This window comes from Idiotropiscis lumnitzeri, chromosome 5, assembly GCF_059441095.1.
Source record: "Idiotropiscis lumnitzeri isolate Australia: NSW breed Sydney's pygmy pipehorse chromosome 5, RoL_Ilum_1.0, whole genome shotgun sequence".
Lineage (NCBI taxonomy): Eukaryota > Metazoa > Chordata > Actinopteri > Syngnathiformes > Syngnathidae > Idiotropiscis > Idiotropiscis lumnitzeri.
The window spans coordinates 6,629,837-6,655,801 of NC_142395.1; the positions used below are offsets into that span (position 1 = coordinate 6,629,837).

The 25,965-nt window shown below is 40.5% G+C and overlaps 1 protein-coding gene across 6 annotated transcripts in view; it reads left to right on the forward strand.

Annotated features, from left to right (window-relative positions):
- The window catches only part of herc1 (HECT and RLD domain containing E3 ubiquitin protein ligase family member 1), a 69,440-nt gene that overhangs the window by 15,444 nt on the left and 28,031 nt on the right, over positions 1 to 25,965 (forward strand). For all 6 annotated transcript variants that reach the window (XM_088295635.1, XM_088295636.1, XM_088295637.1 and 3 more), the window contains exons 13-37: positions 2,761 to 2,886; positions 3,147 to 3,368; positions 3,610 to 3,762; positions 5,601 to 5,733; positions 6,258 to 6,449; positions 7,254 to 7,472; positions 7,621 to 7,794; positions 9,805 to 9,919; positions 9,996 to 10,116; positions 10,263 to 10,434; positions 11,303 to 11,645; positions 12,410 to 12,530; positions 13,139 to 13,190; positions 15,243 to 15,514; positions 18,158 to 18,373; positions 18,486 to 18,606; positions 18,946 to 19,183; positions 19,265 to 19,437; positions 20,568 to 20,723; positions 20,800 to 20,906; positions 21,117 to 21,227; positions 21,309 to 21,479; positions 22,958 to 23,197; positions 23,830 to 23,913; positions 24,811 to 25,370. In XM_088295635.1, the coding sequence (XP_088151761.1) occupies positions 2,761 to 2,886; positions 3,147 to 3,368; positions 3,610 to 3,762; positions 5,601 to 5,733; positions 6,258 to 6,449; positions 7,254 to 7,472; positions 7,621 to 7,794; positions 9,805 to 9,919; positions 9,996 to 10,116; positions 10,263 to 10,434; positions 11,303 to 11,645; positions 12,410 to 12,530; positions 13,139 to 13,190; positions 15,243 to 15,514; positions 18,158 to 18,373; positions 18,486 to 18,606; positions 18,946 to 19,183; positions 19,265 to 19,437; positions 20,568 to 20,723; positions 20,800 to 20,906; positions 21,117 to 21,227; positions 21,309 to 21,479; positions 22,958 to 23,197; positions 23,830 to 23,913; positions 24,811 to 25,370 (4,592 nt within the window). The remainder of the gene's footprint in view (positions 1 to 2,760; positions 2,887 to 3,146; positions 3,369 to 3,609; positions 3,763 to 5,600; positions 5,734 to 6,257; positions 6,450 to 7,253; positions 7,473 to 7,620; positions 7,795 to 9,804; positions 9,920 to 9,995; positions 10,117 to 10,262; positions 10,435 to 11,302; positions 11,646 to 12,409; positions 12,531 to 13,138; positions 13,191 to 15,242; positions 15,515 to 18,157; positions 18,374 to 18,485; positions 18,607 to 18,945; positions 19,184 to 19,264; positions 19,438 to 20,567; positions 20,724 to 20,799; positions 20,907 to 21,116; positions 21,228 to 21,308; positions 21,480 to 22,957; positions 23,198 to 23,829; positions 23,914 to 24,810; positions 25,371 to 25,965) is intronic.

Sequence of the window (25,965 nt, forward strand, 5' to 3'; positions counted from 1 at the left end):
ATGAGCTAAATTCTGATTCTAATGATTGTGATTTTGAACCAGATGAGGGAATTGATATTCCTATTCCTCCAAGCAAAACATTCATGTCAGAAAATGGTGGAAAACAGTGGTCTTCGTCCCCAAATATAGAAAACATAATAAAGACAGAGCCCACTAGGATGGCAGTGACTCGTGTCACAGACATCAAGTCAGCTTTTGAGCTGGTCATGCCTAATTCAAGATAGAAAATCATTCTGGAATTTATGAGACGGGAGGTGCATTTTTCGGGAGAAGTGGAAGGAGTTGGACAAAACACATTTTGATGCGTATTTGGGCCTAGCTGGGGTCTATAAATCGAAGGATGAATCGACAGCTAGTCTGTGGGATGCAAGGACAGGCATGGCTATATTTTGAGTCACAAAGTCTGTGGAGACTTTTGACACTTTCTCCAGAGAAATACGATTTGATAATTGAGCTGGTTGATGGGAGGGGGACAAGTTGGCAACGATTAGGACAGTGAGGCACAAATGGGTCGAGCAACTACCACTACTCTATAACCCAGGCCCTAATATCACAGTGGATAAAAGGCTGGTGGCATTCAGAGGCCGCTGCCCATTTCTTCAACACATGCCTTCAAAGCCAGCTAAATATGGGATAGAAATCTGGGAAGCATGCGATGCAAACACCAGCTATCCATTGAACAGGTTGCAGGTTTGCACTGGAAAGCCGGCTGGAGGAGTACCAGAGAAAAATCAGGGCATAAGGGCCGTGCGCGACATAGCATAGGGTTTCAGGGATCAGAACACAACCTGTGACAATTTTTGACCATCTACAACATGGGTGAGGCCCTAAAAAGGGAAGAAATGTTGTGCTAATGGCACTCGGCGCAAGAGATGAGCAGAAACCTGGATTACAATGCCACCAATGTGTGTGTGCGGGGGTGTGTGTGTGTGTGTGTGTGTGGCGGTGTGGGGGGGCTGACAACTTGGACAAAGTAAAAGGGTCCTACAGCACCAAGCGAATGACTGTAGGCTGGCTAACATGATCGATGTATCGGCCTATAATGTGTTTTAACATGTATTTTTTAAATGAAAAACAAGTGAATTATCCTAATTGAACCATTACCTGTAAGTGGTAAGGAACAACGTTGCACTAAATGTTGATAGAATAGTTAGTAGTCGAGTTCGTAATGAATTACTACTTATTTTGGTTTTCGGATAGGTTTTGGTCAATTAAACATGCACCGGGTCAAATTGACGCGGGAACATGATTGCTGTTCCTGAGAAATGAACATAACAGGAGGGTTAAATTGACAGGATTAAAATATTGTGTGTGGGGGGCGGGGGGAATCCCGCTTCCAGGATGATTAGGCCACAATGGAAGCGGGCCACCATGGTAGTTATATTAAAGCAAGCTTTTAGCTTGCAGGACCTTTTTGTCCGAGACGCCATGGCAGCTGATGCATGTGGACATACATGTTTCTTTTTGGCCTGCAACAAACAAAGCCCTGATGTTGTGTTGTTGAAAGCCGTCTTGGCCCCGCCAATTTAGCGTTGCATTGTTTTGGTCAGATACTGAGTGTCTCGCATTTTCCAGAGGTGGGCATTCTGTCAGTATCGACAGAAGGTCTGTCAAGCCTTCACTGATGGACACCCCTTTTGCTTAATTACTGAGATGATTGGCCTTGCTCTAGACAGCTCACTTTTTTCCTCAGCACTTATCAAATGCACCGTAACAAAGCAATTCAAATAAGAACAAATATTTAAACAGAAGAGAAGGTAAATATTGTGTACTCAAACACAATATTGCAGTGTGTTGACAAAATAATGAATACAAAACAATGTACACAATGCCCAAAGTAATACACAAAATACAGAATTGCCCAAAGCAAATATACAAAAGAAAATACGAATTGGCTACTATAGGGTTAAAACCTAACTAGACTTTATGAAACGTATGGCCTTAAAATGGCAACACAATGCATTAAACATTTGACAGTCAAACAATGCCGATGCGCATTGCATCAGCCGCAGCACAGAAGTCCTGTCTGTAACGCGAGTCAGGTTACAGCCTTTCCATTTAAATAAATACCCTTGTCTAGATTCCACATTCACAGCCACTTAATCGGCGGGGTTGATCCTGGGGCGTCTTGCTGACGCGCTCGCTCGCTGTCTCAATGGCATTGGATTTTTTTTTTCTCCAGTATGAGAAGTCCTTTTCTATGACGCTTATAATGATCCACTATCGAGGATGAAGAAAAAACAAAAAATAAGACAGATATACAACCATAGGCAAGCATCGTTTGAAACAGTTACATATAACTCCATGTTGCTGTAAATGGGAAACTAAAAGTTGACTTGAAGGGATTGTTTCATGAAAGGATTTTGAATCTTGGCTCAACGATATAACCCTGTTGGCCCATTTCTTCTTGAAGTTCCTCAGACTACTCTGTTTTATCAACGACTATGTCGGCAACAATGATCTGGCGGATCACTCAATAGCAACTGGCAGGTGCAAGGGAAGGCCCAGTCAACGACTTGACATCACAGCCGATCCTAACGTGGCGTCTTGCATTAAAATTAACTAAGCAATTGCGGGTGTGCTATTTTGGCGAATACAAGCCTTGACAAAGATGGGAACCGTTTCCCCATCGATATTTCAAAATGGGCTGTCGGTGGTACACTTTTTAAGTCACCTATGCCGTCTACTTCGTGCAACAGGATTTAATCTGCAGTCCATTATTATATTGGATAACTATTCATGAGTGTTTTTCCTTATCAGGCGGTGATTGAGACACTTTCAGTGGGAGCAACCATGCTGCTGCCTCCACTGAGAGAGAGGATGGAGCTTCTTCATTCTTTGCTGCCTCAGGGCCCTGACAGATGGGAGAGTCTATCCAAAGGACAGGTAACCTTTATGTTGTCTGATGCACAGATGTCTTATAACAGGTACATGAATATTCAAAAGTAGGATTGGATTGGACACCAGCATCGTGTCCGTGTTTGCTACTCAACAGGAAATACAAAAATTGCTTCAATGTGCTTAGTATGGAAGTCAATAAGAAATGCAAGCAGTAAGATGATATAGGGTCCTGATTGGGATATAATTGTTTTTGTAAAACATGAACATTGGTCACAGGTCTTATCGATGTATGCCTATTGCCACAGAGAATGCAGCTTGACATCATCCTGACCAGTCTCCAGGACCACACACATGTAGCCTCACTCCTGGGTTATAGCTCTCCTGCTGATGGTCCTGAGGCGCTTAGCTGTGGCCTGGGATTCACAGTTTCCCCAGACCCAAACCACAGTGCCACAGCAGGCCACCCTGATACCCATCTTGCAGAGATCCTCATGAAGACACTATTGAGGAACCTTGGTTTCTATACCGTGAGTACTGGACATGATGGGGTACATATTGCACAGGTGGATTACTGCAACTCGATAGAACACTGATAGATATGACACTGTTCACCAAAAAAAAAAAAAAACATAAAAGTAAAGCAGCTATGCATCATCACCAATTTACTCTTTTCTCCCATTTATTTGAATGAATTAGGGTTCTAGGTATCTTTTTTTTACCTGAAACAAATACAAAAGTCCCTGATGTGATTCTATGTTTACTATGCAGGATCAGGCTTTTGGTGAGCTGGAGAAAAACAGTGACAAGTTGCAGCAAGGCATGTCCTCTTCTGATAGCAGCCAACCAGCTCACCTCCACCAACTCCTTTGCTCCTTGCAGAAGCAACTATTAGCCTACTGCCATGTCAACCATGTAACTGAGGTATGACTACTTAACAGTCTGCTTTTGTGGATTACTTATGCAACATGTGAAACCTTATTTTTTACACTAGTGACAATTAAATCAACCACTAATGTAAAATGTTTAAGTACTCACATGCACGGTATCTAATCAGGTGCGATTGGTGGGGGTGTTCTCTCATACTTTGGCCGTATCCTGGACATTTCTGTGGCGCTGGCTCCTCTATTGGTAACACTGTTATTATTTGAAGGAGTGTCGATTGTTACTAGGGCTGTCGCTATCGAGTCATTTTAGAATGGATTATCCTAATGAATTTTCCGTCAAATTAGTCGCGTAATCTGATCTCCCCGCCGTAAGGAATGTTACCCACAAAGTCAAAACAGTCCGGGTGTGCACATAATTAGCACATAAGGAACACTCCAGTCACATAGTAGTAAAGTTTATCACATGAATTAATTTGTATTAAAAAAAATGGGTTTGGTGGTGGGGGGCAGCCAAATGAGCGATGGATCGGCGCTCACCAGCTGCAAAGAATACATCTCGTGCTACTGCAAGTGCGCCAATGGCCCGCTCCTGGAACCACGGACCGTTGCATTGAACTTGCATGCCAGTTAAGAGCGCATCTCTGGCAGCTGCAAGTGAGATGGTGACCTGCTAATTATTTCTTTCTTGTACAATTTAACCCTCAAATCACATCACTTAGACTCACACTGGCTCTCTGATTAATGATGTGTTCATAACAAACGTGTCTCAACATATGCTTATCTTAAATTAGCTTTCTTGCATTTGAACGCAGTTTTCATTTCCTACTATATATATTAACATGATTTACCTACCTACGAACACCGTAACAGCAGTGAAGTGTGGTCAGAGTAGGCAAGTTGAGACAGTGCTGTTCTCTGCATATGATATGATGTGAGAAAAAAAAATTATGATTCATTAGATTGTTTCATTTTGCTTCTATGGTTTGTGCGTTACATGGATTTTTTTTTCAGTCCCATAATTATCAATGATTTCATCACTAAATTAGCTGAATGTGTGTACTTCTTGTTCTAATTGAATGTAGAATCGCCAGTGCACAAGCACACATTAATTGCCGACTCACCAGTAAGCAAAATTTAGCACAGAGAGCAATGTATGAGCTTGCATACAGTATGGGAATAGTGTTGAGGCACAGAGTTGATACACGGTATATCTCATTCATGACAGGGTCAGCTTGTGTGCATGGGATGATCTGATTAATATTTGACAGCAGCCATGTGCTCAAATGCACCCTTGGTGGTCTTCCAACACCAGCTTTTTTGCCTTGAGTGAAAAAAGTGCCCTTTCTGCTCAGGCCCATTTTCATCATCCTTCATTTTTTTTTAAATAATTAAAATGCCCCCTATAATCATAAATTGCCATTGCCCCTAAATGTTTGTTTGAGTTATTGCAAGAATTGGGACCCTTGCTGACCTGTGGGGAGTTCAGTATGATGCTAATGTTCTATATTTACATTATGCTGGCCAAAACTCTTCTTTTTAAAATAGTCAACTGTACTCAGAGATGTTTTTATGAAGGCATTTGTATAAGGCCTGGGCAATGAATCGAAATGTAGTCTTGATTTTTTGGTTTCTAAATTTTCATGATCATGAAAACATAATAGAAGAAAAATTATTACTGTGCTGAACAGTGTGGTATATTTATGCAAGTGTTGTGGTAGTACACCAAATAATGACGATTCACATTGTTGCTTTAACAAATGCAAACGCAAAAATGCGTATAGCTTTCCACCCGTTGTGCGCTCTCCCATAGTGCTGCTGACAACTCTTGCCATAAAATATGCACCACTAAATCTATATGCATTTTGTTTTTTCTAGAACTCTAGCAGTGTTTCTCTGCTGCATAAGCATTTGCAACTCCTTCTACCTCACGCCACAGACATCTTCTCCCGTTCAGCCACTTTGATCAAAGAGAGTTCCTGGAATGGAAGTGTACGCGAGAAGCTTCAAGGTGTGGATGAAAAATCGATCAGTTTGACAACAAAGCTACAGGGGAAGTCTAGTCTAAACGCGCCATTCTGATGAATATCGCGTTTGTGGGATATGAATTTCGCAGTAAAATTAACCAAATTTTTTATCCATCTCATGGGGTTGCCATTTTGCCACTTGCTGTCGATTGAAATTGCATCACAGCGCCCAAGGCAGGGGTGTCAAACTCTAGTTTGTTGCCGGACAAATACATTTTTAATCGTCTGATCGTATTATTACATATGCACAACAAATTGATGGCTCACTGGTTTTGAAATCACAATCCAACGATATATGTTGTCGTTGTGCCTTTTGCAGTTGTTGAGACCTTTCTCGGCCACCGTAAGGCGTGGGCATTTATATGCTTCACACTTGCCTACTCCATTTGAGCATTATTACTATGCAGCTAGTTTTCAATTGTCTATCCTGCATATTGTGAAACTTATTTGCTCACTCATGATGATGATTACGATGATGATATTTCAACATGGTCTCTGTCATTTCCAGATGTGATCTTTGTGTCAGCGGCAGGCAGTATGCTGTGTCAGATCACCAACTCATTGCTGCTTCTTCCTGTATCTGTGGCGAGGCCTTTGCTAAGCTACCTCCTTGACTTGTTCCCTCCACTAGACCGGCTAAACAGGCTGTTGCCTGCTGCCTTCCCTCTGGAGGACCAGGAGCTGCAATGGCCTCTTCATGGTATGAAATGTAACCAGTTTATTGTTTCATACATCACACATTTATTGTACTGTGTATGGTAGGCTTTCAAGTTAAATGTAGAATGTAATGCAGACTGCACTATCTATAAATTCTGGGAGGACACAGCGCTTGGTGGTCGTGGTGACTTCTGGGGTGTCTGGCTTTGAAGCAAGGCATGTAGAAGGGCTCATGATTTAGAAATTGAGATTTCAGACAATATGATCGCCAAAGCTGTATTTTGTTGGCAATCTAATTTCTTATGAAATATCACTTAATTTGGTGTCTAGTGTTCTAAACCCGTGTGACTGCCGCTCCCCTTTCATGACGTTGTGCACGCACCATAAAACTGTAAACATGGGAGAATATACTGTGGAACTTTACGTCAAGTGGCAGTCTTCATACAGCAAAGATGTGCTATTAATCCATGCCCGTTATAATGTGTTCGCGTTTATTTTTTATCCAACAAAATTAATCTGATTTACCCTATATCGGATACGCATGTGCAGGCCAGTGCATGGTGGAAACATTTTAGAGCAACGTTGTTCCATCCGATGGATCCTCAATTTTCTACATAAAAGATTGAGGACCAAGTCGTTTTCTTTGATGGGGCAGGGCTGATGTTGTTGATGGGTGAATGGAGGAAACCATCACTCTAGGGGTGTTTTGTTGCGGAATTTGCATTTTAACATGGCTAAAACCTAAAAAAAAAAAAGAAAAAGTTAACTCGGCATGGAACAGTTTTTTGTTTTCTGTTTTTGTTAATTTTTTTTTCCATTCAGCATAACATTGCTTCCTCCAACTTAGGTATGTCAGACTTCGCTGAGCCAGGTTCAGGAATGTCTCTTCCAGCACTGTCCTGGGTGTGGCTAGTTGACTTGGAGAGGACGGTCGCCTTGCTGGTAGGTCGTTGTCTAGGTGGCATGCTGCAGGGTGCCCCTGCCTCTCTGGAGGAACAGGATACCGGTTACTGGCTCAAAACCCCTCTTTTCAGCAATGGCTTGGAGATGGACATCCCGCAACTGGGTAAAGACATTTCTTTACATTTACATAAATCTTCTGGACTTGTAATCATCCTGTTTCTCTTAGCCCTGTTGTTACATTTTGTAGTTTTAGTTGCATATGTCTGTTAATGTGATGTTTTTTTTTTCCCCAATCGCTTTTATTCTTTAAGATGCTTCGATCAGCTCATTGCTCGAGGCTGCACTGTCAGATAATGAAGAACAGAAGCCTTTTGACTGTGCGGTGCATCCTAACTTGAGTATCCTGGTAGATTTGGCTTTAGGCTCCTCCAAAGAACCTGCCAACAGCCTCTGGATCAGCATGCAAGACTATGCCATCAGCAAAGGTTAGTCTTAAATCTGGCATATTGTCATCTTCCTAAAGTAATGGTTAGAGAGCTCATTTGTCATTTAAAGCAAACAGTGAACAATAAGAATAACTGAGAAAGCTTGAGTGGTGGTCAAAAATGCTTACCATGCTTGTTGCACAAAGCAGCCATTTGGTGGACGACTGAACAATAACCCATGGAAGCGAATCACAATAGATCGTACATGACAGTCTTTGCGGTGCCAAATTAAATCGAACAGTCTGTGAAAATGAATAAATAGTGGGATCGGTGAAAGCAAATAATACTACCTTGTGAAAGAATTTACTAACAACAACAAACCTTTTATTATTAATATTTAATAGATAGGGCACCTCAAGACATGTGGGGTACGCCTTCAAACTCCACAAGGCTTGAAATAGACGGCTTCACATAGCGGGTTCGGAGTCTGAATTTGCATTTTGTTCCTCATCAAAACACAAGGATTAGCATAAGTGTAAATCACAGATTGTTTTTGTTTTTCTTTTAATTAAACGGCAGAGACAATCCCAAAACGCTTCGCTGGGCCACGTACGTCACTTACGTGCAAGTACGGTATTTTTACGGCCAAAAGACGCGCCGTATCAAAGGCCGCAGTACCAGTTGAGGGTGCTATTTCTGTATTTGATACATAGATAGAACGCACCGTATCATTGGGCGCAAACAGAACCGAGCAACCGAGCAGTCTCGCTGGCTGCTCAGTCGCGCTAGCGTGTTTTTAAAATGGCAGCGGGAGTTCTGTGGTACTTTATTTTAGCTTTTAACAACGTGCTGAAGTTGTCCTCATCCAAAAATGCACCAAGTCCTTGTCTTCTGTATCCAAGATAAACAGCTGGAGACGTTCTCCACCAAACACGAGAGTCTCGTTGCCGCGCAGCCCCTCAGATGGGATGCCGACACAATGTCGGTGTGAGCAAGTCACTAATCAACAAACGATGTGCGGTCACGGTGTTACATCAAAACTAAAACTATCACCCCAAATCAACTGGATAGCATAATAGTGTAGGCCTCCCAGCCAACCATACAATACCTTAGTTTACATGCATGCACACTAAAACAGAAGATAGCATGGCTAGCGTGGCTAGCTGTTTTTAAAAAGGCAACAGGAGCAAAACTGAGTTTGGTTGTATTTTATTGAACAATGTAGTCACATTAATATTGATCAGTCATCATCCACAAATCCATCAAAATTCGTCTTCTGTATCAGAAATAAACAGCTGGGCAAGTTCTCCCACAAACACGCCAGGTTCCCTCTCGTCATTGTCAGATTCCCCGTGTCGCTGCTGCGTGCGGCTCCTCATGATGCCGGCTTTTGCGAAAGCCCTAACAACAGAGCTAGCAGACACGTTTGCCCATATAGGGACATTGGGGGCTGCTTTACACTGGGGGCGTGCCTTTGCGTTGTCATTCACGCCCATCTCCCCTCTCACGTCCGCCTGCTGTCGTTAGCCACGCCCGACTTCTCTCTATATAAGCAGTGTGCAGGCAGTTAATGTTCGCAGTCAGCCCAGCGGTGCACTTGCTGCACTTGGTCCACATAATGGGCGCTCCGCCTCAAAAGGCGCCCTGGCTTTTTTGGACGAGTTTCAGGACTTTAAAGTGCGCCTTATGGCTGCTAAAAATACGGTAGTCCGTCAACAGATCAGTGCGAGATTGGTGGTACTTAGGCCACAGCAGTGAACTAGCAATGAGCTTCAGCTGGCTACTACTTCTCATAAACAATCGTCCCCCCAGAAGTGTGCAGAAAAATAGTGTCGATTATGCTGGGAACAATCCTGACTCTGCAGATAGCAATTATTGACTCTACGGCTTTAAGTTGTTTTTTTCAGCGAGCATTAAAAGACAACCAAAAATGAACAGTTACATACAGTAAATTCATGTCATGAAGCAAAAAATTTTTTTAGGAAATTCTTTCCAAAACCAACACACTGTGAAACTTTATGGTTATAAAATAATCAACTTAAATATTCTATGTTGTGCATTATTTTGCAGATTGGGACAACGCCGCTCTTAGTAATGAGTCCCTATTAGATACTGTTTCCAGATTTATTTTAGCAGCCTTATTGAAGCACACTGGGTTGCTCAAACAAGCACATGGAGAGGGAAGGTAATAAATAAGATTGTTTTAAAAACATTTGACAAGACAGCAATTGGCAAGTTCTCACTTTTTGTCTTTCCTTTAGAGACCAGCCATCTAAATCTTTGGCAGAGATCTATCGCAGTGTTTATATGGTACGAAATCGCCTGCTAGCATGTAAGAATATGGACTTCATTCAGACACGATCTTCATCTCGGGAGAGGAGAGTAAGTTGCCATTACACCGACACACATGGATATTTTTGGTATATTTAGGTTAGATATTATTATTATTTTGGTAAAAGTTCACTGAGTTATTTTATCCCCAAAAAAAAGCTTTAAAAACTAACATGTTACATTGCCCATCTGGTCAGATTTCAGACAATCAGGACTCTTTAGACATGGATCCACAGGAACATTCATTTACCCGAACGATCGATGAGGAGGCTGAATTGGAAGAGAGAGCTGACCGTGAGAGAGAAGAAGGCCATCAGGAGCAAGATGATGAAGAGGAAGACAGGGAACATGAAGTCATGACAGCTGGAAGTATGTATAATCACACATTTGGATAAATGTCAGCATGTGATATAAAGTATGATAATGTCCACATTTTGGTGACATGACAAGCTGCTAGAATAGATTTGCACCAAGTACTGTCCCCTGAGACAATGAAAATTTTGTGGCTGCTCATCGGTCTCGAGCTTAAAAAAAGCCCTGAAGTACCAATCACAATTTATTTTTCATAACCAACCAATCTTGTTTTATTGTAAAACAGTGAACAATACAACATACTCATAACCAAACGGTTGCGAGTCGATTTCATGTTACTTCTACTGCTTTGTTTGCTTTTTCTCCCATAGACTGCTCTTGTTTGCTTCATGCTTGCTTAACAGCAAAGGAAACCTAAGCAAAACATAACAAGCGCTAATGTTTAAGCACTCAATCTAAACACTAAACACTAATCAGTCATGTGTCCTGAGTTGTTTAACACTTGATGTAAATGGCGTGAAATAAAACATGGAATTCCGAATGTTTGTCTCGTATTAATCTGAAAAACAAATGTCTCCAGTATACAAAACAACAACAAAAACAAAAAAGTACACGTATTGACCTTTCCGTTCCAATACTTCTGGTGGGGACTGGATGCATGGATGCTTATAGCCATGTCATGCAGCCATAATTTACAAATTCAAGTGAGTGATTGTGGTCATATCTAATGCTGCTCATACGGTAATGAAAAGTCCTACACATGGAGGGTTACATAACCTTCCTGGTTATAAATCGTTGGACACAAATGTTCATGCATTTGCATATTTTTTTTATTTTGAGCGCGAGTAAACTTAAATAGTGGATTACATGTCTGCTCCATTTCTTGTAACCCAGTTTCATGTGTCTATGTGCATGTCTCACGCAGAAATCTTTCAGTGTTTTCTCTCAGCACGAGATGTAGCACGTAGTCGCGACAGAGAAAGGGCTTCCAGCGTGGGACTTGGCTCCAGCTTGGTCTCTAGGAGTGGAGGGACAGGAACCAATGGAGGAGGAGAAGAGGATACAATTCTGTTTCAAGAGGGGAGAAGGGGCAGTACGATTCTCCCCGAAGGCCAGGACTTGTACACAGCAGCTTGTAACTCTGTGATTCACCGCTGTGCCCTGCTGATATTGGGGGTTAGTCCTGTATTGGGTGAACTGACCAAGCAGAACCAAGAAGAGGGACAAACTACAGCTGGAACACAAGACTGTCTAAGCTTCATGACAAGGTTAGATGCATTCAGTACGATGGGCAGAATGTCACTGAATGCAACTTGCCACCAAATGAGGCTGGAACCTTAATTGTAAATCAAGCAAGCAAGTGTAGTGAGCAGTAAATCCAAACTATGCAGTTGATGAAAATGTGTTTTGCAAACGTCAGCAATACGTACTGTATGCATACAAATATGTTACAGTGCCTGAGAAGTGATTATTAGCTGTGCATCTTTTTAAGGTTGAGGTGAAAAAAATCATGACTTTTGTCCCGAGTTATAGAGCTTAGATATGGTTGAAACACTAGTTTTGACAAGCTTCAAAAATGTACTGCACTATCAGAGAAGCTCCAGATGTGTTGTTTTTTTTTCTTTAATTTTCAACATTTCAACACACTCTCTTTAATCGACGTCACCATTTCAATTGTTTCTGATTTTCAAGATTTTTTTTCCAGTAAGTAAATCAGCCATATAACACCAAACAAAGCGCACAGAAACTAGGCACCAACATACATTAGTATAATTCACAGTTGTCTTAAACGTATGTTATATAATAGATAATATTGCAATGTTATATGTCTTGTTGGCATACACCAAACTACATGTAGTAATTGGACCTTAACTCGCTACCATGATCATCAGATATCCTTTGAACTAAAAACTAGCACACCACCTCGAGCAGCGTTTTACGAGTACTTTCCCCAATCCAGTAACATTTGCTACAAGACTCGGTTGTTTTCTTTAAAAGGTTTGTATGGTATGACTGTTTTTTATTTTGGCAGAAGCGAGAGTCTGAGTGCAGAGAGCCGCTCAGTACAAAACAGTCCAAGCTACAGGCTGATGAAATCAAGGAGCGAGTCTGACCTCTCCCAGCCTGAATCTGATGAAGAGGGATATAATCTGGTACATCATACTCATATGTCATACATCGATAATGTACATAATACGAACATATTGCTCTTATGTTTGTGTGCTAATAAAAAAATCTCTTTAGCTTAAAGTGGTTAAAGTATCTTTAGATTTTTACCCCTTGCTGATCCTCACAAGGGTCACGACCGTGTAGTAATCAATTTATCTCTCCTAATCTGTTTTATCAATCTATGGATCGCATTTAAAAAAAACATTAATTTCCATCCCTTTAATAAAAAACAGGGCATTATTTGAATTGGCATTGCTTGAAAGGCACAAACACCAATTAATTATAATTCAATTGCTTCTTTGGTCTGTAACATGTCAAAAAATGGGCAGAAATGTTGATCATTGTTTTACCAATTAAAAGCAGATGTTTGAAAATTTTTTTTTTTTTTTCAAACAAAGCCCGCCTTCATGAAGGAATGCAGAAATCTGAGTTTTTTTTGTTTTTTTATTTAGATTTTTCTTTTTAACTACAGAGAATGTGCACAATTTGACAAGGACTCTAAACCATTAATCAATGATGAAAATATTTGTCAATTTATTGATTAGCTGTGGATTAGTCATTGTCCCTCAGTACAATGTTTTTTTTCTTTCAGAGTGGAAGGAGAAATGTTGACCTGGACTTGGCATTCTCTCACAAAAAGAGAGGTAAAGATAAATCTGTACAGTAAAAGTTTCTTTTACTCAACACTATTCTGTCATCTTCACTTGTTTGCTAACAAAACTTAACTTTTTGCCCAATGCTAGCTACCGCTCTGATAGCCTTCAGCCACAAAAGTGTCAGCATCCGATATGATGTTTTATAGTCATTGAGCCAGCAGTTTAATTTTGCGTGTTCACTTCTGAACAATTCATACCAAATGGAAGGCATACAAGTGGCAAAATTTGACACATGAATGACTTTGTAAAAGGATCTATTGTTGCAAGATAGCATTATGTATCCCACCTTACTCCTGTCTCTCTGTCTTTTAATCCCCGCATGGATAGTTTATTTGCTACTTTTGGGGCAGTTGAGTCCCAAGCACAAGTGGAGCTGCAAGCACGTATACGATGGCATGTTTCTTTCTCTAATTAGCTTGACTCTCCATCTCTGTGATGCACCTCCCACTCATTTAACTCTTTCAGTTATGGACTTGTACTCATTTCAGTATTAGTTGTAGTATGGGCAGCATGGCTCTGGTGGGAGAGTGGTCGTGCCGCAACATTAAGGTTGTGGGTTCGATCCTGTGCCTTTGTGACCATGTGGAAGTGTCCTTGAGCAAGATACTGAACCCCTTTGCTGCTGATGCTGGATCATTCGTTGGTGAAAGAGGCGACCGTGTTAAAGCATTTTGAGTACTTTAAAGATAGGCTTTTACCGTTTACCCATCGTAGGTATCCCGCAATGTCCCTTCTTGAAATAATGGGAGACAATCACGCAATAACACAAGTGTTTTACTTACTGGTATGTCCAAACTACTCCATAATTTTGTTTTTCTCGCTGGCATTGCAGAAAATCCTGCTTCGCAAAGATAGGATGTTGGGAATTGTTTAGATTTTTTTTTTTCTTCTTCTTTCAGTTGTAAACGCATCACTGCTTTATTTGTGAGGTTGGCGACACAAATTGAAGGGGGGATTTGCGGTGTCAAAACTGCTTGCAAGACTTGAATGTAGCCTCACGTCAGTAATCCATCCCCCTCGTCTCTGAGCAAAGTCACGCCCTTGCCTAACAAAACATGGCCATTCATAACGGTATCTAAGTATGTTGTCATCATGACAATTAGTCGCAGAGAAGGCATATTTAGCGTCACCAAAACAGTAGCGCGGGCAATACTGACCTACCATTAGCATCGTAAATAAAACAATGTTGTATGTTTGTATGTTGATAGCAAAAGTTATTCCAAATGGAATGTTATAATAACACCAAATATTATTGGTTTAAAGTTCTATTTTTTCGAATGTACAAGCTATTAAAGACAAAAAAAAAGGGTTGATGCTGATTGCTAATTCCTTGTTACCTTGGAATTCTTTCACCTTTATGAGGTGCCTTCGCTTTGCTTCTGTATGCTCCTGAAGTACAGGTCAGCACAGGTTTGCAGAGCGTGTGCCTGCTATGAGTCTGCCCGTGAGTGCAAAGCAAATAATTAACACCTCGTCAATGACACTCTGTCTCTGATTGTTTTTTTTTTCTTGGGCACAGTTTATTAAAACGCAAATTAGAGGTAGAAGCTCCCCATAGACATTTTTCGTTCTTTTCTTTTTTTAACTAATTTTGTTCTCATGGGGGCTTAGGCTCTTATTTTTATGTACCACGTCATATGACAGAGACAAGTGTACTGAGACACAGGTGGATGCACCTGTTTTCGAAAAAATAAAATGTCCTTCTGATCAATAAAATATTTTTGTTCAATTGTTGATTGAATGTTCCACCAGTCGCCATCTTGGTGGATGGAGACTGCTGCTGTATAGCATTTCATGGCATTCTGTTCACTGTAGTTAATAGAAATTCAATGCATTCATTACAATTGAAGTCATTTTGGCTGATGAAGGCATGTGTAGGCATGAAACACCTGAATTATGGTGTATGCTGAAGTTTTTACTCTGGTAAAATAATGCTTTGCACTAAAATATATCTGCTCATAACAACATGAGTAAGCCATAAAACAAATAATATTTTTGTAATACTTTGTGAAAGCATTTCCCCTCTCTTCATTTCCTCAGGTCCACTTCAAACCTCTCCAGACTCACTGGCTGAGTCTTGGTTTCGTGCAAAACTGAGCCGTCAGCGTAGCTACAGCTCTGCATACTCTTATGAAGAATCAGACTTGGACCTAAACCGCTCTCTTGGTATTCATGCTCTTATTGACAATATGATCAGCTTCATCAATGGTGACGTCGGCCTCACCCCAGCCTTCAAAGAACCAGAAGAAAGCATGTCAACAAGTCCACAGGCCACTATCCTGGCCATGGAACAGCAACAAAGCAGGGCAGAGGTGAGAGAATGATACAGTATATACACTATCTGCAAAGATGTAAGATCAAATCTTTGGACATATTAATAAAATTCTTTGTTTAATAGCCACATTTTACCACCGCCTGCAAGATTGGAAGGGACTATTTTTCGATAATTTTTAATTCCTTGTTTCAAATTTACAGGATTCTTGAACAAGGCAATTAGTTTTTGTGATTTTATATTGGGCTGAGACACAACTCTATTCCATCCGATCATTCTCTTATTTAGTACCATCCCAATCTCACAGAAAACTCCCATCCCATCCCAATTCCAGACAATATTTAAAAAAGAAAAAACCCGTCCCGCCCCTCTCCCGGTGAAATGACTTACTCCCATTCAGAATGACTCCCACTACTGTACCGCTCCTCATTGTGCAGGTCAGCTACATTAAAATGGCTGCTCATATCCGCTGCAGGATAATCTCACCCCCTTTTGCTCCCATGAACTTTTTATACTGTACTACTGAATGCCGCGAATTAAGGTAAAGTTAACTCCCATTTCTCTTGATCCACGGGATTCCCGAAAGCATGTCACCTCTCTTGAGGATAGACCACACAAATACGTGGAGACCACACAAACTGTGCACAGGAAGCCAAGATTAATGTGAACTAAAATCTCACTCAAATAAAAAATGTGGTGGCCTAATATTTTTTGTGTATTAGCATGACCTCCAGGGCAAACAGTACCTCAAATAATATTAAAAGTGTGAATGAGTTGATTTTTGTGGGAAAAAAACAAAACACAAAATGAGTTCTTGCGCTTAATGTTGGTTTGCTGTTCAGCAGTTTTGTGCTGTCTTTGGATGTTTTTTTATGCAAGAGAGCCCTTTACAATAAAAAAAAAAATCAGTTATGTGATAAGGCTAAACGGTTTTAGGAAATGTTTTTTATTTTTCTCAATGTCGAAATTCGATTCATGAATTTCTCCAAATCAAGCTTCAGAGCTATATTCACTATATACAGTAACAAAAAATAAAAAGCTATTAAAGTAATAATTAGGGTTGGGTATCGAGCCCTGGTCAAAAACTGCCTCTGCGGCTGAATAGTTAAAAGTTGCAGTGTTGATAATCTGCACCCTTAACGACTCTGATAACAGTCTTGGAGAAATTACTCAAATTACTTTTCGATTGATTTAGGCTATCTGAACGTTATTTTGCTCCTTGTACCTCTCTGATGTTTGAATATGTTCGTCTAAGATGGATGTTCTCAGTCGGAGCAGAGCTATCTTGTGCCACTGCTTCGCCGAGGCACCCGTGATTCCTTCCTGATCACAGAATTTGCAGGGGATTTCAAAGCTGTCTGCGAAATTCAAAGCACTCTGCGGAAATTCAGCAGAGGTGCTGAATTTTACATTTACATGTAGTTTTTGTCCCGGCAGCTAGATGTAATGGTTAGACAAGCTATGTTCACCATGCATGGCGTGATGCCCAATTAGGATTTTTTTAATTTGTTAAATACGCTTTTTTTGTGTTGCTCCGTCATAAAATTTGAAGTTAACGATTTGTTAAAAACAAAGTTTATCTGTTCGAACATTAAATATCTTATTCAATTAAATATAGGTTGAACATGATTTGCAAATCATTGTAGTCTGTTTTTCTTTGTTTAACACTATCCCAACAATTGGCTTTTTTAATTCACCTTGAAGAAATAACTCAATAAACGAAGAAATAGGTACTTTAACTTTTCGTGTGGAGGTGAGGACAACTCTTCCTCTGGAAAAATGTGTCTCTTTCCAAAATAATTCAGATCTTTTTCTTTTGTCTATTTTCAACTCTTCCACTGGAAAAAAGTGTCTCTTTCCAAAAGAATTCAGATGTTTTTCTTTTGTCTATTTTCTTATTGTCACAATTAACACAAAAAGTCTTGTCTTTCTTGACATGTTAATAATATTATGGCTGCCGCTGTTAGAATTGTGATGGGAAGAAGTGATACTTCCGGCTGCACACATGACAGCTTTCTATTTGCAGCCATGGAGGAGACTGAGTTTTTTTTATTGGGCTTTGAGGCACAACCGACCTTTAAAGCATTCTGAGTAGTAATTTAAAGTTTTAAAAAAAAAGCACAGCTAACGCACGGAGGCAATGCTAGCACAGGACGGATCAGTCCGCTCATCCATTTTGAGACAGTTCACATCACGAAACATTTGCGTAACTAAAGGCATATTTTCAACAAATGTTTGTGCATGACTTGTTCTAAATAAAGGGTCATTCGTAAACTGAGGTTCTACTGTATTTTAACATAAGTATCTGAGGTCCAATGGCCACCGTTCTAGGCCATACGACACTGCATTGCAGCTGTTTAGACCGGTGTGTCTGAGCCCTCTTGACCGATTGATTGTCGAGTGTGTTCAAAGTGTCCATAATCAATTAGTCAGTCAATTCACATTAGCTCTCTGTTTTGAATTTTTCAATTGCAAGATTAATGTACGCTACCTATGTAAACCAGTTAGCATGTGCGTCTAGCTTTTGTTTTTAGTAGTATCTCGTGGGTCAGCAAGCCAATCATCCGTCTATTTCATGTGATGTGGTCACATAAAAGGCCATAAAATTGTTAGTTTCCAAAGAAATTTTGGGTACGCATATATACAGTGTCCTCTTTTCCAATGTAATGTTTTGTGTCTGCAGCTGAGGTTAGAAGCGCTCCATCAAATTGTGGTGTTGATTGCTGGTATGGAGGAGAAGGGCTGTCTCCCAGGGAACACTGATCGCCCATGCGGTGCCTTCCAGTCCTCCTCCCTACTCACCTCTGTCAGGTTGCAGTTCCTGGCTGGTTGTTTTGGCCTGGGGACTATTGGCAATGGAGGGCTGAAGCGAGAGAGTGTTCAGCTGCATCATTATCAGGTATGAGCCGTGGCAATCTGACAAGGTGGTTTGGTTTTGGTGAGCTGTGTTGTATAACGTGATAAAAACCTGTGAGTTCCCTGAACAAACCTTGCCCTTGCATTCTTTTCAGGATGGTGTAAAAACAGCTAAGAGAAGCCTCCAGTTGGAAATCCAGAAAGCAGTTCATAAGATTTACCAACAACTATCTGTAACACTGGAGCGAGCGTTGCAGGCAAACAAACACCACATAGGTAAGATGTAAAATGGGGTGGGGATGGGCAAATGATGTGCTCCAACACACCGAGTGGCCCTTTGATTAATTTAAAACAAAAAACAAGGCAAATATATATACATTGGACTTGTGGTGCAGTACAATTTTTAACGTTCTAATCAGCGTAGCTCATGCTTCTTAGTGTGTACTTATTATAAAGTGTTACCAAATATTGCTTTATGTGAACCGGTATCTAGCGCAAAAAAGGTTTGGGGTTCGCAATAAATTTGCATGTAGATCAATACCCAACCAAAATAATCAAAATTTTTGTCAGCACCCAACTTTAAACATGCTACTGTTTTGATTTCCTTCAACTCAGAAGCCCAGCAGCGTCTCCTGTTGGTCACTGTGTTTGCACTGAGTGTGCGCTACCAGCCAGTCGATGTCTCCTTGGCCATTTCTAGCGGGCTGCTCAATGTGCTGTCCCAGCTGTGTGGCACAGACACCATGCTGGGACAGCCCCTCCAACTTTTGCACAAACCAGGAGTATCCCAGCTCAGCACTGCTCTGAAGGTGGCCTCTACACGGTTGTTGCAAATACTGGCCATCAGCACTGGGTAATTTGTGGTATTCAGAAAGAATATTATATAGTTAGCATGGAGAAGATTGGATTTTCAATAACATGCTTGATTTTGCAGGACCTATGCAGACAAATTGAGTCCGAAGGTTGTCCAGTCACTGCTGGACCTCCTCTGCAACCAACTGAAGAACCTTCTCTCTCAGGCAGGAGTTAGTGTCCTGTCTTCCGGAAAAGAACACGAGGAATCCAAACAAGAGGACTCTTCCGACTCTGAGAAGAAAGACTTCAGAGGTGACCAAATATTTAGTTGAAACCACTACTGAAAAGTGACTCCAGCAAAAAGAGAAATAAAAAAAGATAAATTGTCTTTATTTTATAAAACCTTTTTTACTCATTAAAAAACTACATAAAATAACGCAATGTATGGCAGGATACATCCTTATTTTATACGTGGTACAGTGCTGTCACACATTTTTTGCTGCTTTTTTTCTCTTATAAAAAAAAAAGAAGAGAGGAGAAAAGTTGTATTTAGCATATTTTTTGAAAAAGTCCTTAAAGTGCAATTTAAGGCACATTCCCTTCCTTTCATTGACCGGCAATTGTGTGTATATATAGCTTAAATACCCTACCACAAGCACAACACACAAGCCGGGCACTTGTTGCGAATGCTAACAGCTAGCTGCTCGCTACTAACACCAGAGACTTGTGCCGTGTCATTTAATGACGGTGTAATTAACCAGCACTTTGTTAGGATCCTAAATTAGTGACTGAATATAATTTTGGGATGGTTTTGGATGGATGTTGGTGGGGACTATGTTATGTCAATTAAAATTGAGATAAAGCAAGCCAAAACATTGAAAACTGAAGTCAAGTTAGCCGTTATGACACCGTGCGGGCCAACTTTAAAGTAAAGGTCTACAAAGACTATATTGCATTGGCATCAATGACTCAATGTATTATTTGGTAAGCTTTATTTTTAAGTTAGCTATTTGCAGAGCCGTTGTATTTGTTGAGTATTAGTAACTTGCAGCTTCCTTGACATGTCTGTCGAATGACAGTGTTGGGACACGGGACTGAAAAAAAACCTTTATCATTAATGTATAGGACTCATTTCGCACCAAGTTGCCAAATTGCTCCCATACATGCAACATAACTGATCCAATGAGGGTCTTTACCTCTGCTGCCATCGTAGCGAATGCCGAATCTGTGTTTTTTTTTCTTTGTTTTGTTTTGTTAAATAACTTTTTTTTTTTCTTTTTTTTTACCAACCATCTCATACGGACCAAGTTGCACCACTATTTTATACCTTATGTATGTAAACTTCTGGTTTCAGCTGTTGGAATTTGTTTCATAACCTGACCATAATAGTTTGGCGGTTTGTGCACATTTTGGTGAAGGTTTGTTGAACGTTTGTTTTTCAGCATTACTACGCAAGCAAAACACTGCTGAGCTACACTTGGGAGACTTTCTTGTATTCCTAAGGAGAGTAGTGTCCTCCAAAGCCATCCAGTCCAAGATGGCCTCCCCAAAATGGACGGAAGTGCTGCTTCATATTGCCGCACAGAAATGCTGCTCTGGTAAGACTATCTGTTATTCAATGATTTGGGGCTGGCCTATGACACCAATAAAAACGTAATGAACTTTCAATTCTAGGGGTCCCTCTGGTGGGGAACCTAAGAACTCGGCTTTTAGCACTTCATGTTTTGGAAGCTGTCTTACCTGCATGTGAAGCCAATATGGAGGATGAACAAATGACACAGGTGCAGTATATAAGCCCCATGTACTTTTGAATGATATCAGGAAACAGAATCATGACTGGCTTGAGTGTATGCTATGTTGTTTTACTCATTCCTACAAACACCATTTTATTGAATCTGAATGTTGATTTTAGTGTTAATTTTAGAGCTATTCTTATTTTAGCACAAGCACACACACACGCGCACAATTGACTTTATAATATTCTCTTCCAGGTCATTGAGCGGCTATTCTCCCTGTTGTCTGACTGCATGTGGGAAGCTCCCATTGCGCAAGCCAGGCACTCTGTCCAGATTAAAGAAAAATTACATGAGTTGAAACTGCAGGTTGGAAGCAAAGCACCCTCAACTGCATAAAGTGGGACAGTATCTATTTCTTTGTGGCACTGACCTTTCTTTAATTGATAGGGAGAGGCCGAAGAAGAAGAGGAGAACCTTCCCATCCAAGAAGTGTCTTTTGACCCAGAGAAGGCTCAGTGTTGCGTGGTGGAAAATGGACAAGGGCTGACACATGGCAGTGGGGGGAAAGGTTATGGCTTGGCCTCCACTGGGATCTCTTCTGGTTGCTACCAGTGGAAGGTACACTGCTATTATTTTCCCCTCTTTTCTATTAATATGAAGCGCATTGAAAATATCACCGCCACTCAATATAAACTTCATAACACACCTTTAACCAGGTTTTGTAATGATTATTGCACCAGTATGTCGAAGCGAAATTATAGTAAATTGTAGTAGTCCATAAATGTTTAAATGAAGAAAAAGCTTCCAAATTATAGTTATTGCTCGTATTCTTCGATTCCATTGAAGTATTTGTGTTCAGAAGGAGGGGAGTGTTTGTCAGAAGCGCAAGAAATTACATGTTCTATTCAAACAACAATAGTAGTTAGTTTGTAGTTAAGACCCATAGCAGTACAATGCTGCGTGTTTTTGCTATGTTGCTATGTGCAAAACGGCACACGGAAATGCGGAGGGGGGTTAGTCCATCAGTCGTCATTTGCCAACACCGGTCTGCCAAGGTCAATCCGTTCTTATTTCAAGACAAAGCAAACTGTAATTGTCTATCCATCTTCATTATTTTTCTTCTTCAGTTTGGGGTGAACAGTTACATACATTTAACTACATAAATGAAAACAAAAGTGCCATTTTGATTAAATAACATGGCCTAAATAAATGGAGCTGATGAGTGAGAAATATTGCTGTCAAAATTGTCACGTTAATGGGCGTTAATTATTTTTTGTAATTAATCAAGTCAAAATATTTGACACATTTAACGGACAAACAGAATGACCCTCCCATGCATCCCATAATCCCACTCCGTGATCTCAGACAATCCAATTTCGAGATCGTCAAAGCTAAGTTTTTTTAAAGGCTTCCCCTACGCTCACAAATCAGCATAGTACAGTAAACAGGTCACACTAAACAGCGCCGATCTAGTAAAAAAAAAAAAGCATCACGTCTACGTCAAGCTGGAGAAAGTATTTGCGGCTACTTGAATGCTAGGCGCCAAGCTATCTTGCGCCGCAGCAGCAGGTACTTTATTTGTACTATATGTAAGTCCATGCACAGCAGCAGCAACGAGCTGTGTGCTGCTGATCATCTCCTCCATTGTGACAAATAAAAGACGCCACTAACAAGTTGTGTTTTCACCTAAGAGGCGAACGAGGATGGACTAAGTGCGCTAATCGCTAAAACGAAATGCAGAGTCGGGAAAGACCCAAAATAAGTGCTATGATGTACACTTGACTTTTTGACTTTAGGACAAAAAGCCAACAGCTATGAAGAGAAATGTTGCATTTTAATCACTACGTATCGTGACATAAAATAAGATGCAGGCTACATTAGCACATTACATTTCGCAGGCAATTTCTAAGACCGGAACACGGAAACTTTTTAGCTAACTTAGATAGCAGCTCAAATGAAATTAACTCCGCAATTATGGAGTTGTTTTTAAGGTCTTTGATTTTGCGAGTGAATATTTAGCATTAACCAAAACATAATTTATTTTATTTTTAGGTGCCTCTTTGGATTAATTGTTGATTTTATTTATTTTTCCATAGTTTTACATTGTGAAGGAGAATCGAGGCAATGAGGGCACGTGCGTAGGTGTTTCGCGATGGCCCGTGCATGATTTCAACCACCGCACCACCTCAGATATGTGGTTATATCGAGCATACAGTGGAAACCTATATCACAATGGAGAACAAACCCTGACTCTTAGCAGCTTTACCCAGGGAGACTTCATCACTTGTGTTCTTGACATGGAGGCAAGAACCATCTCGTTTGGAAAGAATGGAGAGGTAAGAGGTGCTGATGGGTTGGATTGGCTTTAAACACAAATGTGTCACATTTATGTTTAAAATAATTTAATGCAACATTTCTGTATTAAAATTTATTGGCTAGGCACAGGATAACATACTATGATATTTATAATATCTCACTTTGGGAGGCCTCTGATCTGACCAATTACAGAAGCTCCAATAACACCTCATCATTCATGTGAAGTACCAGTTATCTTTTTGATCTGGTCACCCACACACTGTCTCCGCACTTGTGGGCGTCTCATTAGCAATCCTGCTTTACTCCTTGTCAATTTGGTCAGAATCTTGATTCTAACATCACAAGATATCACACACATTCACACTTGTTTCCTTGACTCTTTTTTTTTTGAGAAATGCTTCTTCCTTAATATATATTAATCACATTTCTGGCTGTTTAACCGTCATCCTGCCCATTACATTGGTCGTGGACATGTTAAACTGCAACATAGACAATGACAGTTCTAATATCCGTATGGAGTTGATGTTTGCCAGATTTAAAGGAAGCTTACTGTATTTGTCTTAAAACTAATAGTGCAATTAACTAACTCGTGCAAATGCAAAAAAAATACATAAAAGAATTTGTCCCTAACTGCTAATATATGATTCCACAGGAACCCAAGTTAGCCTTTGAGGATGTGGATGGCACAGAACTCTTCCCCTGTGTGATGTTCTATAGCAGTAACCCAGGGGAAAAGGTAAGAGAAAAAGTGCACACTTGAAAGCATTCTACCAATGATGGGCAAGTTACTTCCAAAATATAATACATTACATGTTACTTGCATGTTAAAGTATAAAGTTCCTTTACAATATTACTTTCTTTGTAGAGTAATGAGTAACTCAAGTTTGAGTTACTTTTAAGTTAATTCAATACAGTTACTACATGCACGTCTTTGGCTTCCAGGCAGACAATTTGCATTTTGATTGCGTACTGCCAATCTGAATGACCACTGTTTTACATTCTGCAATTGATGGCACAAAATTCATTAAAATCACATCTAAAAAGCAAAATGACTCAATTCTAAGCAATTTATTTGCTGTTTTCTACTTAGGTTTATTCCTGCTTGTATTTTGAGTATATGTTTTGCGCTGCGATACGTACACAGCGAATCTTGGAACTGTGATTGGCACGATTGCATCACTTCATAGCTTACTCAGTAAGTGTGGAGGTAAACTGCACTTCCTTTGAAAATATTTGATTAAATTCGGGTTAGGACCCAAAATTATAACGCATAACTCAACTCAGTCTCTGTAATAATTTTTGCAAAATAATTGTGAGCAACTTGTTATATTACTTGAATGAACTCTATTACTGTACGTTACCTTTGGAACGCGTTACCGTCCACACTGCACTGTACGTAACAAAAAGATGTGTGTCGCTGAGCGCTAAATTATTATATACCAGATAATTCTATGCTTTGTAATGGATTTTTTTATTTCCATGGACAAATTTGCTTGTATAGTTTGGAATTATGAAATTTGTGTAACTTGAGTCTGCCTCTCACGTTTACAATGATAATGTAAATAAAATAATCTCATGCCCTTCTGTATTGTATTACTCTCTGTATGACTGTCTAATTTTGAAACCCTTCTAGGTCAAGATCTGTGACATGCAGATGCGAGGTACACCTCGAGACCTTTTGCCGGGAGACCCCGTTTGTAGCCCGATGGCTACTGTCCTGGCTGAGGCCACTACACAGTTAATACGAATCTTACACCGCACTAATGACTGGACGCATCGTATCAACAAAACCATGATTGAACGTCTTCAAAAAATCAAGCCTTGTTTCAGAGATACAGCAAGTGCCTCTGCTGGTAGTTGTGGTCAGAGGCTGAAAAAGAGTCGCTCAGTGCAGGGCCGTGAAGAGCATGACACTCAGCGAGAAAGTCAAGAAACACCTCTTCGGCCTGAAGAAGAAAGGGGGCGCCACGGACGACAACATGGCTTAGGCGAACTTTCGGAGCACCTCTTGACGACACTCTGCACGGAGGTATGGCCGGTGTTGGCCGTAATCGGAGGTGCAGATGCAGGTCTACGTGTTGGTGGACGATGTGTTCACAAGCAGACGGGACGCCATGCGACTTTGCTTGGTGTGGTCAAAGAAGGCAGTACCTCGGCCAAGGTGCAGTGGGATGAGGCTGAGATCACCATCAGGTATTTAGTTTTGTATTTTTCTTTTTTTTTGTGACAATTGTCATTTCTGTATGCAAGGATGGGCATGATTAAGTGATTTATCAATCATGATCAAAATTTGAAACAATCAATTCTCCTTCACAGTGCTATGTTTTTCGATTGCTATATGACGGCACGGTGGAGGACTGGTTAGCACGAATACCTCTCAGTGCAGAGGTTTTGGGATCGATTCTGGCGTTCGACCTTCCTGTGCCGAGTTTGCATGTCCTCCCCGTGCCAGCGTGGGTTTCCTCCGGGTACTCCGGTTTCCTCCCACATGGCAGGTTGATTGGAAACTCTAAATTGCTTCGGTATGAGTGTGAGCGCGGATGGTTGTTCATCTACGTGTGTCCTGCAATTGGCTGGCAACCATTTCAGGGTGTACCCCTCCTACTGCCAAAAGATGGCTGGGATGGGCTTCAGCACCCCCGTGTCGTATTTGGTAAATCATTTGATTATTTTTTTTCCCAAAGTGCCCATCCTTAATGTTTACTATCTACAGGTGTTTTGATAAGAATATGCCCCGTTTTTTTAAATAATTATAATTTTAAGTGAAATGTTATTAATGCCATGTAGT